The sequence below is a fragment of the Lepidochelys kempii genome, chromosome 6, assembly GCF_965140285.1.
Source record: "Lepidochelys kempii isolate rLepKem1 chromosome 6, rLepKem1.hap1, whole genome shotgun sequence".
Lineage (NCBI taxonomy): Eukaryota > Metazoa > Chordata > Testudines > Cheloniidae > Lepidochelys > Lepidochelys kempii.
In genome coordinates, this window is record NC_136385.1 from 40287716 (window position 1) to 40304091 (window position 16376).

A 16376-nucleotide genomic window follows, 5' to 3' on the forward strand; every position below is an offset into this window, starting at 1 on the left:
AGAAGGGTTTGGAGGGTGAGAGGGGGATCAGGGCTGGGGAAGGGGGTTCGGGTACAGGCTCCGGGCTGCATTTACCTCAAGCAGCTCCCAGAAGCAGCAGCATGTCCCTCCTCTGGCTCCTACGCAGAGGTGCAGCCAGGCGACTCTGCACGCTGCCCTGTCCGCAGGTGCCGCCCCTGCAGCTCACATTGGCTGCAGTTCCCGGCCAATGGGAGCTGCTGGGGCAGAGTACGGAGCCTTCTGGCTGCCCCTACATGTAGGAGACGGAGGGGGGACATCCTGCTGCTTCTGGGAGCTGTGTGGAGTGAGGTCCAACCCCGCTCCGTGGCTGGACCGCCAGAGTGGGGCAAGCCCTGGACCCCGCTGTCCGGTGGGAGCTCGAGGGCTGGATTAAAACACCTGGAGGGCCAGATGCAGTACCTGGGCCACAGTTTGCCCACCCCTGCTTTACAGCAACAGTAATTACTTAAGGCAGTGGGTATTCCACTATGGAATACTTATGGGTGCCAAAAGGTATTTTGCTAATATACATGTGTATAGCATCTGGCAATGATACTGTGATATTCTGAAAGCATTGTTCTGAAAAAGTAATACGGCCATAGCAGTGAATAATTTTTTTGGAACTGATATGTCATCCTTTGGGTGGAAGTGGTACCAATGCATGTTCTCTTGAGGCAGGGAATCTGGTGCAGGGAAAAGTTGGGAATGTTTCCTGTTAGACACATTATTTGATGTGCTCAAACAATGTGTCATAAGAGTTGTCATACTTCTGTGTGTGACAGGTGGCTCGTAGACACTTACGGCACTCTGGCATCATGCATTTCTCCACCTCGGTAGTTTCCGTATTGCACATGGATCCATCAGCTGGAGTCATCTTAATCATTCTATGTCGCTTTTTCATTCCTATTCCACAGCTAGCACTGCATTCATTCCACTCTGCCCATTCCGTCACAAGGCAACTACTAGGAGCTATTTATAATGTAAAGAGAAAAAATCACTAATAGTACTCATCTAAGAAATGGTTCATTTAGTGCTTTTGTTACGGATTGGATTTTGCAAGGCTAAATGAAATACTTACAACACTCCTCATTTACAATACATTTCTCAGTTTCTTCAGTAGGTACTTTGCACATCGAGCCATCATCAGGAAATTGTTTCACGTATCTCTCTCTAGATCGCATTCCCATTCCACAGGAAACAGTACAGGGGGACCATGTAATCCATTCAGACATCATGCAAGTGGAACCATCTAAAATACAGACGAGAATTTCAATTACCTACATTGAGATTGCCACACCTTTGCCTGATAAATCTCATCTACCCTCCCCCCCACCCTTCTTTTAAGATTTCCATATTTCTGTTTATCCACTGTATCTCATTTCTGTCTCCTGTCTTATTCTGCCATTTCCTCCATTCCTCACTTCACTGCTTTCTTCTTGCTACTCCTCCTTAACCTTCAAACATACACTCAAACAGCCTACTGAACTGCAGTAGTGAACATAGAGGACCGCGTTTTCTAAGGGCACTCCATAATTTTCCACATGGGTGTTTGCAGTTTTGAACACACAAACACGTATGCATGTACTTTTTGTCAACCATCATCACTTACATCCAGAGGTGGGACCATGGAGTTACAATAGAAGGTTGGGCCTCCAAGTTAAAATGCCCTCCCCCGCAAAAATATTACATTTTATCCCCTCCACTCTTTCCTGTTTTGTTACCTTCATCACTACAGCCTGGGCCCATACATGGCTGAAAATCCTGGGTATCTGGACAAGGCACACTGAGGTCCAGCTGGGCTTTAAGCATTCTCTGCCTCATCCTCTTGCCCTTATCACAAGTGGAGGAGCTGCAGGCTGACCAGGGGGACCAGTTTGAGTAAATGCAAGTCTCAGGGGTGTCATCTAAAATCAATCAAAAGCAGAACATGTCAACAATGGGTTAGTCTCCATTTATGCCTCTTAATTTGGTTGGTGACTTCACGAGATGTTTAACATGATTGGTTCCTTGCTGGCTAATGAAGTATTTCACTGTTTTAAATTTCACTCAGCTGGCACCTTTGTGTGATGCAGCTCGGAATTCTTCCTTATGTTAGGATATTAAGAAGTTTGTTTTAATTCCTCCCAGATAGTCACCTGTACTGTACATTTCTAACAGATGGGACAACTGTTGCCAAACTTCTGTGGGCACCACGGTGGTTCTGTGCAGGATGCCAGGCCAAAAAGCCGCAACAGAAAGAATGGAAAACTGCATCACTGTGACTTTCAGTGGGACTTGTGCTCTTAAGTCACTTAAGTGCTTTTGAAAACCCCACCATTGTCAAAAAAATCCACATAGCAGAACGTAATTAAAAAGTACCTTCTTCTTTCTCTTCTGGAACAAGATCTGCTACAATGTCATCTACATTATCAGGGATGATATTGCATTGCTCTCCCTGCAAGGAAAGAGTGGTAAAGATTTAAATGAGGAAAGTAATGGGAATAAACCAGTAGGTGTTGGCAGGATGTAAAACCAGTTGCTAGAAGCTACACAGTAACACAAACAGGGTTTGTGCTCCAGTACCTTAACAGTTGTAAAACTACAGGAGTTATTTACGCTTGTATGCAGGGGTTCTAGCACAAATCCTGTAACTCACTCAATTCCAGTAAGGCTTAAATGCTGCATACACATTGTGCTGGCCTGTTTCATAGTGGGGAATTTCACCTCTAGAGAATTTAAAATATAGGCAAGAAATGGCAACTGGCTATATAGGTTGGGATTTCCAAAAGCGTATGTATACATCTAAGGAAAACAACCTGAAACGCTGATATGCGAAGAGAATGGGAAAGCTGGCTAGAAAAAATGCACAGAGAAACCTAAGTGTGAGAGTAGAGAGCAAACTAAAATGCCTGCAGTTTCAGACAGTGGCAGAAACAATATAGTTTGGGACTGCATATGCAGGGGCCTTACATCACAAAGAAGGATACGAATGGCACCTCTGAGTACTCTGGTGGTGGGGTTACATATAGAATGCAGTGTACAGTGAGCTTAATAAATTGGGAGGAATTTGGAGAAGAGCAACACCAGTGATTAAAGGTCTGCATATATTCTTTTGAGGGAAGATAAAAAAAGTCTATGCCCAAACCATAACTAAGGACCTGCAGGTTTGAATCGGTGCTGATGTGGTTCTAAATTACAACGAAGACAAGAATATATTCAAGTGGTATAAAAAGCAGAAAGAGCAGTGATTCTTTAGGAGGATCCCCTATGAAATAACAGAGACAAATAGGATGAAACTAAGCCAAAGGAAAAGTAGCTTGAGTGTCAGGAAGCATTTCTTAACACAGGGATCCACAAGACCATGGAATAAGCTCCCATTGGAAAGTCCATCACTTGAATCATTTAACGGTTGGATGGGCAAAGAACTGGAGAACATACTGTAAGGTTCCATTCTGCACTGGCAGGGGACTAGATTATGTGACTAACCACATTAGGTTTTTCATTTCTAATCTCCATGCTTCTATGAAAAAGAAGTACTAAAATATGCAGCAGTGGACGTTTCTATCAGAATAAGGAACAGTAGATTAAAAGGGTTTCAACCGATTAAAAAAATCCATAAAATATATTTAAATTTTATTTCGTCTTTACTGCTGCCTTTTAGAATTTTATATTGCTACCTTTCGTGCAATTCTCTCAATGACAACTCTGGCCACCACTGCTATAGACCCTCCTTCTGGATCATAAAAGGGACTTTGAGGGTGATCAAGGCTCGTTAGTGGTCTTATCTTCTCTTGAGGAATTGTAGGCTTGTTGGGTGACTGCAATCAGAAAGAAAGAGATACAAATATAGATTAAAAAGGAATAAAAACACATGTATTTTGAATAATAGAATTCAACACAATGTAATTCATATACAGAAGTTAGAGCTGCTTCTGAAATGTTCAATAGGAAAATATCCCTTTTCAATGGAATGCATTCTCCCATAGCAGCGACCGTCCATTATGCAGTATTTCTGTAAATCTGTGGAACTAGAACTTAACTAATAATTCTGTTCATGGTATGAGAGGTACAGTAGCACCCAGGTCACCCTACAGAACTGTGTTGGCTCTGCTGCTGTAACAGGAGAAAAATCAGTAAACACTTATTTTTGTCCTTGAAGTAAGACAGTTATTGCTCTGAATACATACAGGGAGCAGATCTCAAATGAGACCATAATGTTTTTATTTGTAGTCACTTTTCCATATGGAACTTCCCTTTAGTGTCACAAAGAAAGAGACCGAAAAGAGGAGAGAATGCATCTGTGGATGGAGAGAGACGAAACCAAAGACATCCATAGTGAAACCTCCCTCACGTCAGTGACTTTACAACAGAGATGAATTTGTCACAGCATGTTTAAAATTACAGGTAAGAAACAAACAACTCAATATTATTTCTTCAGCATATTTCAAAGCTTCGACTTGTTTTTAAGTTTTGTGATCCATAAATGACCCTTAGTAATTATTTCTTTAAAATAGTAGTGGCCAGACTGAGAACCAGAATTTGACTGGAAATCCTGGGGGGAAAAGGGCAGATTGTGGGAGAGGATTTTTTTAAATTTAATTATTTGTTTCCTCTTTGTGTAGAAAGCTGGACAAACACTAGGACCCAAGCTAGACAACACATTGTTTAATTGTTTATCTTAGAGACGTATTTAAGCTATTGCATGTAAAACAAGTTCAGGACAAATGGTATGCTATGCTATTCAGTATGCTATTTCTTCTCTTGCAGATTAAGAACAAAATCCTACTCTTACTATTTGGAGCCATAGTGGGGAGGGGAAGAGAAAACAATCTTATGAACCCAATAAATTTAGAACATAAGCATTTCCCCATCCCCTAAATATTTAGGTTGCAGTTGAGAGAGACCAGGTAGGGTGAGAATATAGATCTTGAAAGCAAATCCATCCTAATTCCTTGCCCCTGACATTTTAAATGCATAATTGTAATCACTGAAGTCCTATTTTATATTACAATACATTGTAACCAACAACAATTGAGGAGAGCAAAAGCTTTCTGAGCTTAAGTTACATTTTGAACAGCACATTAGGAGACAGATCCTCAGCTGGGTAAACAATAGCTTCATTGATGTCACTAGGGCTATGACAATTTACACCCCCGGTTCTTTATTCTAGGTACTTTATCTTTGTCTTCCTAACAAATGTCTTTGTTTTTATTATGTCATATACCAGGAGAGGGGGGAGAGGCTTCATGAACCTAAAACCGAACTCAAAAAAGTTATGAGACTAAAAACTAGGCAAAAAGTTTTTCTTTTGGAAAGCATGCTATATAAATGTGTGAGGGGCTGGGCAAAAGTATTTGGTGCCCAAACAGGCCTGCCTATTCCTATTCCAAACCTGTTCTGAGTCTCTGCATGCACATTCTCATTAATTGAGCTCATATATATATATTGAATGCAAACTCACAGTTAATATAAAAATCAAACCACGATTGAATTCTTCTGTTGATCCCTAGCTAGTGTCTGATACACTTTGAAGTTTACCTGACCATGCTCAGAATGCGCTTCCAGGTCATAACTATTTCAGAACAGTGATGGTGTCTGATCTCAGAAAACAAACCAAATGGTTTGCTTTGCACATAATTGCATTGCATATTTGTCCTGCAGTCTGCCTCAAGGCATGAAAAACATGGAATGGCTAAAATGGAATGGAGAACACTTTTTTTTTCCTTCTTGGACGTTTGTTTTGTTTTACATCTGAGATCAGTCAAGAGGTCAGCAATAAAAACTTTGTATGTCTGAATATTGCCATAAAAACTCGTCACTGAAATGGGTAGAGAACTAGAGCAATAGCTAGAGAAGGGGTGGAAAATTTAGTATTGACAACTGTCTTTTACATCAACTTTGTTTTCTGACAAAAACAGAAAAAGTTTGTTAAAAATGTCCACTGTACATAAAAAATGTGTTTTGGGACAGTCACAAGTCCAAAATAATTTTTATTAGCAAACACAATTCTGTTTGGAACTAGAGAGTAAAATAAGGCATTATTTTAACTGTGTGAATTCTCAGGGAACATTCATCAACCTAATCACTTTTGGGGAATTTACAACATAAATATGAGCATCGTTAGTTACTTGTATTATGGTAATGCCTAGAAGTCCCAGCTGAGATTAGGGACCCATTGTGCTAGGAACCATACAAACATATAGTGAGAGACATAACTAATAAAAGGCAAGATGAAAAGAACAAGATCTTTAGATCTTCACCTGTATGCACTACTTTAATTACAAATTGCTTTAATTCTTTATATTAAATAGCACTAGCTTTTATAAATTATTAATCTATTTTTTGTCCTGATCCCTTTTTATACCAGAAGCCCAGGGTTTTGGAGTTAGTGGATTTCATGAATGGTGTCATATTTTACTGTTGGAGGATGAGTATAGTTAGCAGCCAGGTGGCAGGAGAGGCACATTTCATGTCAGCAACTGATGAGTGAACGTAATCTCCTGATTGCTTTGCTTTACCACAGAAGACAGGAATCTTCCACTCGATGCATACATTATTTTTGCTTGTTTGTTTCTTTCAAAACAGATTTACTGTATTGCAAACATAACCGTGCAGGGGACAGTGTAAGAACAGAAGAGATGCAGCTGAAAAATAATTCTGGTGATAAATGGAAAGGCAGGTCTGTGGAGGCACAAACATATAGGAATCAACCAAAAATCTCAACGGCATTTTCTCTCTGTGCAGTTACTCATGATCATTTAGGTAGCTGTAGTGTGATCACTCCACAACAGGATATCTGAGTCAGCTAAAACTTCAATTCTTTTGGTCCCCTACAATTCTGTTCACATATTTCTCAAGAATCTTATCTCGTCCACGCACTGAGGTGCACAAGTTCTTGTCCCCAATCATAATTTCTTTGCAAACCTTTAGGATGGTTCTTTATTCTATGTGCCTTCCCCCATGCTGTTGTTTTCTTTTTATTTCCTCCTTTTCCAAGAATTTTATCTGTTTTTGTAGCTACCTGTCTTTGCTACTGGGGCATAAAACTTTCTGGGAGATGTGGTTGGTTTTTGCTCAGCTTTTGTTGGCTGAGTCTATATGTTTAGCTCCATACACCATCCCAAGGATCACACAGATGCTGCACACTGTTCTCTTATATATCCATAGCTTGATATAGAGTAATTATTTCCTTGCTGGTACAGATTTTGTAACAGATAAGAAAATAAGAACGGCCATACTAGACCCTACAGGCTAGACTAGGCCATACAGACCAATGGTCCATCTAGCCCAATATCCTGTCTTCCAACAGTGGCCCATGCCACATGCTTCAGAGAGAATGAAAAGAACAGGACAATTATCATGTGATCCATCTTCTGTTGTGCAGTCCCAGGTTCTGGCAGTCAAAGGTTTAAGAATACCCACAGCATGGGGTCGTATCCCTGACCATCTTGGCTAATAGCCATTGACAAGCCTATTCCCCAGGAACTGATATAATTCTTTTTTGAACCAAGTTATACTTTTGGCCTTCAGAACATACCCTGGCAACAAGTTCCACAGATTGGCTATGCGTTATATGAAGAATTACTTCCTTATATTTGTTTATACTTGCTGCCTATTAATTTCATTGCATGACCCCTAGTTCTTGTGTTATGTAAAGAGGTAAATAAACCTTCCTTAGTCACTTTCTTCACACCATTCACGATTTTATAGTTGTCTATCATATCCTCCCTCAGTCTCTTTTCTAATTTAAAGTCCCAGTCTTTTAAATCTCTCCTTATATGTAAGCTGTCCCATACCCATAATCATTTTTGTTGCCCTTCTTTGTACTTTTTCCAATTCTCATTGTTTTTTTGTTTTGTTTTGTTTTTGAGATGGGATGACCAGAACTGCAAGCAGTATTCCAGGTGTGGGCTTACTATGGATTTATATAGTGGTATTGTGATATTTTCTGTCTTATTATCTATCCCTTTCCTAATGGCTCCTAATATTGTGTTAGCTTCTTGACTACCGCTGCACATGGAGCAAATGTTTTCAGAAACCTATCGATGATGACTCCAAGATCTCTTGTTTGAATGGTAGCAGCTAATTCAGACCCCGTCATTTTGTATTTATAGTTGGAATTGTTTTCTAATGTGCATGACTTTGCATTTATCAACACTGAGTTTCATCTGCCATTTTTTTGCCCAGTCACCCAGTTTTGTGAGATCCCTTTGTAACTATTCAGTCAGCTTTAGACTTAAGTATATTGATTAATTTTGTATTGTCTGTGAACTTTGCCACCTCACTGTTTACCCCCTTTTCCAGATCGTTCCCCAACATATCGTTTTCATCTGTGCGTCTGATAATACTGTAATTTACTATAGTTTCAACCAATTTTCCTGGTACTGAAGTTAGATTTACCAATCTGTAATTGCCAGGATCACCTCTGGAGCCTTTTTACAGTTAGGCATTACATTAGCTATTCTCCAGTCATCTGGTACAGATGCTGATTTAAACAGTAAGTTACATAACAGTTAACAGTTCTGCAGTTTCACATTTGAGTTCCTTCAGAACTTTTGGGTGAATACCACCTGGTCCTTGTGACTTATTACTGCTTAATTTATCATTTTGTTCCAAAATCTTTTGGTTCAGGTGTGTGGCTCTCCCTCGTGTCCTCTGCAGTGAAGATTGATGCAAATAATTCATTTAGGTTCTCCACAACAACCTTGTCTTCCTTGAGTGCTCCTTTAGTGCCTCAATCATCTCAATCAGCCCCACTGATTGTTTGGCGGGCTTCCTCTAGCCAAGTAATTGCTTTGGTCACCCAATGTTATTCTGTGTCCCAATATAATTGAGTTAAACTAGCACCCTGGGATTTTTGATGGCACATGGGTTAGTGTTAACACTTGTTGGGAAACTGAGTACTTATCTGTACCTAATTTTTAGTAACCTAAGTTCATTTTTCTTCAGAGAGCGGGGTCATCAGTGCACAACAATGTCACAAGAAGCATCTAAGAGCTCAGACTGGGGAAATCAGGCACAATAAAAGACAACAATTGCTACCAATGTCTGTTCCAATTGCCTTTCATTTTCCTATGGAAGGAATGATTTGCCGAATATTAAGAGGTTTTCACAAGTTGTGGATTATGAGCTTTCACTCTTAACAGCTATGTTAATTAAGGTAGAGCTTATGTTTTAAAGCCATTACAAGTATTACAACTACCTCATAGGTAACCCCACTGTCGGTACCAGCATCCCAGGGTATCAGATCCTGAACAACTTTCTGAACCCAGCCACAATCCTTGGTACAGAGGTCTTCGGCTGACAGGCCTACATTCCAATCAGGACTGGGGCCTAGCATGGTAAGGAAAGACATCAGGTGACGAGTCCTGTCCACAGAAAATTCAGCAGAGGGAGCAGCTCTCCTGCAAATAAGAAACAGGAAGATAAAGTTAACCGCTCAAGTAAAGTTTGCTATTTGAGCAGCAATGAGATTTGTTTAAATGGAGAAAAAATTAGTCAGCTCAGACACAACATGTATTTGAAATCTAGAGATAAACAGAGAGATGTGATAGGGTGAAGGCACAACCCAACTCTCATAAACTGTATCCTTTTCAGCAGTGAGACAGCCTTTGTGTATTATATAATGAAATGGCTCTTACTTCATTCAAGCATGTTTATGGTTTATTGTGTCTCAGTGGCTTGGAATTAAGAGTTGTGGCAAGTGTCCTTACTTCATAGTCATGTAACAAAAAAGCCTTGTCAATATGTTCTCATATACCATAACAAATTAAAAACTTCAAGCAACATAGTAGGAAGTACCATGAAGTAATATTCATTTTTGACTGTCAGGATATTTTTAATCAGCAATGCATTGTAGCTTCAATTTAAAAAGTGTCTAGAATTTGCAACTTAAAAAAATAATCATTAGTTAGATTTTCGTGCTCATGTGAGTGATTAACAGCACTGGCTAGACCAAGAGAATAATGCAGCCAGGCATTGTGCAAGTTTCTGCTAATATACATCAGTGATGATGTGCAAGCACCCCTACTTGTCCAATACTTGCCAAAGATTCTCTCAAGGAGAGACTGTTAATTATGTGGTGCTTTGTGCTGTAGACCAATAACTATCAAATTCCTATTCAACTGGAAACTAAAACCAAATCTGAGCCAAAATCTCCATTCACATGTAAAACACTAGAATATTAACTCATTTTCTCATCTTTCCTATGAACAGCAACTGCTAGGTTACTTTACATATAATTAGGGCTGTCAATTAATCACAGTTAGCTCACACAATTAACTCAAAAAAATTAATCACGATTAATCACACTGTTAAACAATAGAATACCAGTTGAAATGTATTAAATATTTTTGGATGTTTTTCTACATTTTCAAATATATTGATTTCAATTACAGCATGGAATACAAAGTGTACAGTGCTCATTTTATATTTTTTTTATTACAAATATTTGCACTGTAAACATCAGAAAAATAAATAGTATCTTTCAATGCACCTCATACAAGTACTGTAGTGTAATCTCTTTACTGTGAAAGTGTAACTTACAAATGTAGATTTTTTTGTAACATAACTGAACTCAGAAACAAAACAGTGTAAAACTTTAAAGCCTACAAGTCCACTCAGTTCTACTTCTTGTTCAGCCAATTGCTAAGCCCTGGTCTACACTAGGAGTTTAGGACGAATTTAGCAGCATTAAATCGATGTAAACATGCACCCGTCCACACAATGAAGCCCTTTTTTTTTTGACTTAAAGGGCTCTTAAAATTGATTTCCTTAATCCACCTCTGACAAGTGGATGAGCGCTCAAATTGGCCTTGCCAGGTTTGAATTTGGATGCAATTAGACGGTATTGGCCTCCGGGAGCTATCCCAGAGTGCTCTATTGGGACTGCTCTGGACAGCACTCTCAACTCAGATGCACTGGCCAGGTAGACAGGAAAAGGCTCACGAACTTTTGAATTTCAATTTCCTATTTGCATGGTCACCTGCAGCTTGCCACGGCGGCCAGAGCTCATCAGCAGAGGTGACCATGATGGAGTCCCAGAATCGCAAAAGAGCTCCAGCATGGACCGAATGGGAGGTACGGGATCTGATCGCTGTATGGGGAGAGGAATCCATGCTATCAGAACTCCGTTCCAGTTTTCGAAATGCCAAAACATTTGTCAAAATCTCAAGGGCATGAAGGACAGAGGCTATAACAGGGACCCGAAGCAATGCCATGTGAAACTTAAGGAGCTGAGACAAGCCTACCAGAAAACCAGAGAGGCAAACGGCCGCTCCGGGTCAGAGCCCCAAACATGCTGCTTCTATGATGAGCTGCATGCCATTTTAGGGGGTTCAGCCACCACTACCCCAGCCGTGTTGTTTGACTCCTTCAATGGAGATGGAGGCAACACAGAGGCAGGTTTTTGGGACGAGGAAGATGATGATGATGAAGTTGTAGTTAGCTCACAACAAGCAAGCGGAGAAACCGGTTTTCCCGACAGCCAGGAACTGTTTCTCACCCTGGACCTGGAGGCAGTCCCCCCCGGACCCACCCAAGACTGCCTCCCGGACCCGCCATGGGAAAAAAGGGACCTCTGGTGAGTGTACCTTTTAAAATAGTATACATGGTTTAAAAGCAAGCATGTTTAATGATTAATTTGCCCTGGCATTTGCGGCTCTCCTGGATGTACTCCCAAAGCCTTTGCAAAAGGTTTCTGGGGAGGGCAGCCTTATTCCGTCCACGATGGTAGGACACTTTACCACACCAGGCCAGTAGCACGTACTCGGGAATCATTGTAGAACAAAGCATTGCAGTGTATGTTTGCTGGCATTCAAACAACATCCGTTTTTTATCTCTCTGTGTTATCCTCAGGAGAGTGATATCATTCATGGTCACCTGGTTGAAATAGGGTGCTTTTCTTAAGGGGACATGCAGAGGTGCCCGTTCCTGCTGGGCTGTTTGCCTGTGGCTGAACAGAAATGTTCCCCGCTGTTAGCCGGGGGCGGGGGATGAGGGGCGGCAAAATGCGACCTTGGAACGAAAGCACATGTGCTGTGTATGTAATGTTAACAGCAAGGTTTACCGTGAAAGAGTGTAGCCATTGTTCTAGAAAATGTGTCTTTTTAAATACCACTGCCTCTTTTTTTTTTCCTCCACCAGCTGCATGTGTTTCAATGATCACAGGATCTTCTCCTTCCCAGAGGCTAGTGAAGATTAGAAGGTGAAAAAAACGCACTCGTGATGAAATGTTCTCTGAGCTCATGGTGTCCTCCCACACTGACATAGCACAGATGACTGCGTGGAGGCAGACAATGTCAGAGTGCAGGAAAGCACAATATGATCGGGAGGAGAGGTGGCGGGCTGAAGAGAGTAAGTGGAGGGCTGAAGAGAGGGCTGAAGCTCAAATGTGGCGGCAGCGTGATGAGAGGAGGCAGGATTCAATGCTGAGGCTGCTGGAGGATCAAACCAATATGCTCCAGCACATAACTGAGCTGCAGGAAAGGCAGCAGGAGCACAGACTGCTGCTACAGCCCCTGTGTAACCAACCACCCTCCTCTCCAAGTTCCATAGCCTCCTCACCCAGACACCCAAGAACGCGGTGGGGGGGCCTCCGGTCACCCAGCCACTCCACCCAGAGGACTGCCCAAGCAACAGAAGGCTGGCATTCAATAAGTTTTAAAGTTTTAAACTTTTAAAGTGCTGTGTGGCCTTGTCCTTCCCTCCTCCACCACCCCTCCTGGGCTACCTTGGTAGTTATCCCCCTGTTTGTGTGATGAATGAATAAAGAATGCATGAATATGAAGCAACAATGACTTTATTGCCTCTGCAAGCGGTGATCGAAGGGAGGAGGGGAGGGTGGTTAGCTTACAGGGAAGTAGAGTGAACCAAGGGGCGGTGGGTTTCATCATGGAGAAATAAACAGAACTTTGACACCGTAGCCTGGCCAGTCATGAAACTGGTTTTCAAAGCTTCTCTGATGCGCACCGCACCCTCCTGTGCTCTTCTAACTGCCCTGGTGTCTGGCTGTGCGAAACTGTGCAAAACCAGCACAGCAGCCAGGCGATTTGACTCAACCTCCCACCCCGCCATAAACATCTCCCCCTTACTCTCACGGAGATTGTGGCACAGCACAGCAAGCAGTAATAACAGCGGGAATATTGGTTTCACTGAGGTCTAACCGAGTCAGTAAACTGCGCCAGCGTGCTTTTAAACGTGCAAATGCACATTCTACCACCATTCTGCACTTGCTCAGTCTGTACTTGAACAGCTCCTGACTACTGTCCAGGCTGCCTGTGTATGGCTTCATGAGCCATGGCATTAAGGGGTAGGCTGGGTCCCCAAGGATAACTATAGGCATTTCAACGTCCCCAGTGGTAATTTTCTGGTCTGGGAATAAAGTCCCTTCTTGCAGCTTTTGAAACAGACCAGAGTTCCTGAAGATGCGAGCGTCATGTACCTTTCCCGGTCATCCCACGTTGATGTTGGTGAAACGTCCCTTGTGATCCACCAGTGCTTCTAGCACTATCGAAAAGTACCCCTTGCGGTTTATGTACTCGCTGGCTTGGTGCTCCGGTGCCAAGATAGGAACATGGGTTCCGTCTATGGCCCCACCACAGTTAGGGAATCCCATTGCAGCAAAGCCATCCACTATGACCTGCACATTTCCCAGGGTCACTACCCTTGATATCAGCAGATCTTTGATTGCGTTGGCTACTTGCATCACAGCAGCCCCTACAGTAGATTTGCCCACTCCAAATTGATTCCTAACTGACCGGTAGCTGTCTGGCGTTGCACGTTTCCACAGGGCTATTGCCACTCGCTTCTCAACTGTGAGGGTTGCTCTCATCTTGCTATTCTTGCGCCTCAGGGCAGGGGAAAGCAAGTCACAAAGTTCCATGAAAGTGCCCTTACGCATGCGAAAGTTTCACAACTACTGGGAATCGTCCCAGACGCACAACACTATGCGGTGCCACCAGTCTGTGCTTGTTTCCCGAGCCCAGAATTGGCGTTCCACTGCATGAACCTGGCCCATTAGCACCATGATGCCCACATTGCCAGGGCCCCTGCTTTGAGAGAAGTCTGTATCCATGTCCTCATCACTCATGTCACCACGCTGACATCGCCTACTCGCCCGGTATCGCTTTACCAGGTTCTGGTGCTGCATATACTGCTGGATAATGCATGTGGTGTTTAATGTGCTCCTAATTGCCAAAGTGATCTGAGCGGGCTCCATGCTTGCCGTGGTGTGGCGTCTGCACAGAAAAAAGGCGTGGAATGATTGTCTGACGTTGCCCTGACGAGATGGCTTACAGGGTTGGCTTACAGGGAATTAAAATCAACAAACGGGGTGGCTTCGTGAGAAACTGAATGGCCCTCTCAAGGATGGAACTCAAAACCTCAAGGATAGAACTCAAAACTGGGTTTGGCAGGCCATTGATTTCACAGAGGGAAGAAGGGAGGGAGGAGAAAATGAATACAAAACAAATCTGGTCTATTTCTTGTTTTGAGCCACTTCATCTATCTTTATACATCTTGCTGGCAGCAGACCATGCAGTACAACCGCTAGCCATCATCGTCTCCTGGGTGCTCGGCAGAAGACGGTGCACTATGACGACTAGCCATCATCTTCTGCTAGCTGCAGGTTAAAGGACAGTGCACTGCCGGTAGGACTCAATTGCCACGAGACAAAACAAGGGAAATGACCTGGCTGAGTCACTCCCATGTTTGCCCAGGACTACGTTGATGACGGCTACCAGTTAAAAGAGCACCCAGGACTACGTTGATGACGGCTACCAGTCATACGGCACTGTCTGCTGCCAAAAGGCAATAAAGTGCTGCTGTGTAGCAATGCAGTACCTCGTCTGCCAGCACCCAGGAGACATACAGAGACAGTTAGCTGAGCGGGCTCCATGCTTGCCGTGGTATGGCGTCTGCACAGGTAACTCAAGAAAAAAGGCGCAAAACGATTGTCTGCCCTTGCTTTCATGGAGGGAGGGAGGGAACGGGGGCCTGACGATATGTACCCAGAACCACCCGCCACAATATTTTAGCCCCATCAGGGACTGGGATTTCTACCCAGAATTCAGATGAGCAGCGGAGATTGCGGGAACTGTGAGATAGCCACCCACAGTGCAATGCTCCAGAAGTTGATGGTTGCCTCGGTACACACTCCGCCGACTACATGCACTTAGAGCACTTGTGTGGGGACACACACAATCAACTGTATAAAACCGCTTTTTACAAAACCGACTTCTATAAATTCGACCTAATTTCGTAGTGTAGTCATACCCTAAGACAAACAAGTTTGTTTACATTTACAGGAGATACTGCTGACTGCTTCTTATTTACAATGTCACCTGAAAGTGAGAAAAGATGTTCGCATGGCACTTTTGTAGCTGACATTGCAAGGTATTTATATGCCAGATATGCAAAACATTCATATGTCCCTTCATGCTTCAGCCACCATTCCAGAGGACATGCTTCCATCCTGATGATGCTCATTAAAAAACTAATGCGTTAATTAAATTTGTGACTGAACTTCTTAGGGGGAGAACTGTATGGCTCCTGTTCTGTTTTACCTGCATTCTGCCATATATTTCATGTTATAGCAGTCTCGGATGATGACCCAGCACATGTTCATTTTAAGAACACTTTCACAGCAGATTTGACAAAACACAAAGGGTAACAATGTGAGATTTATAAGGATAGGTACAGCACTCGACCCAAGGTTTAAGAATCTGAAGTGCCTTCCAAAATCTGAGAGGGAGGAGGTATAGAGAATGTTTTCAGATGTCTTAAAAGAGCAACACTCCGATGTGGAAACTACAGAACCCGAACCACCAAAAAAGAAAATCAACCTGCTGCAGGTGGCATCTGACTCAGATGATGAAAATGAACATGCGTGGGTCTGCTCTGCTTTGGATCGTTATCGAGCAGAACCCATCATGGGCATGAATGCATGTCTTCTGGAATGGTGGTTGAAGCATGAAGAGACATATGAATCTTTGGTGCATCTGGCACGTAAATATGTTGTGAAGCCAGCTGCAACAGTGCCATGCAAATGCCTGTTCTCACTTTCAGGTAACATTGTAAACAAGACATGGGCAGCATTATCTCCTGAAAATTGTAACCAAACTTGTTTGTCTGAGCGATTGGCTGAAGTAGGACTGAGTGGACTTGTAGGTTCTAAAGTTTTACATTTTTATTTTTGAACGCAGTTATTTTTTGTACATATTTCTACATTTGTAAGTTCAACTTTCATTATAAAGTGATTGCACTGCAGTACTTGTATTAGTACTTGTAATTGAAATGTACTATTTCTTTTGTTTTTTACAGTGCAAATATTTGTAATAAAAATAAATATAAAGTGAGCACTGTACACTTTGTATTGTGTTGTAATTGAAATTAATATA

The 16376-nt window shown here is 42.3% G+C and overlaps 1 protein-coding gene across 1 annotated transcript in view; it reads right to left on the minus strand.

The window, feature by feature from the left end:
* Window positions 1–16376, minus strand: part of SPON1 (spondin 1) — a 316619-nt gene that overhangs the window by 8141 nt on the left and 292102 nt on the right. The window contains exons 8-13 of the mRNA XM_073347696.1: window positions 9182–9383; window positions 3657–3797; window positions 2359–2434; window positions 1722–1904; window positions 1079–1249; window positions 802–969 (exon numbers count right to left, since the gene is read on the minus strand). Coding sequence (XP_073203797.1) covers window positions 802–969; window positions 1079–1249; window positions 1722–1904; window positions 2359–2434; window positions 3657–3797; window positions 9182–9383 — 941 coding nt within the window. The remainder of the gene's footprint in view (window positions 1–801; window positions 970–1078; window positions 1250–1721; window positions 1905–2358; window positions 2435–3656; window positions 3798–9181; window positions 9384–16376) is intronic.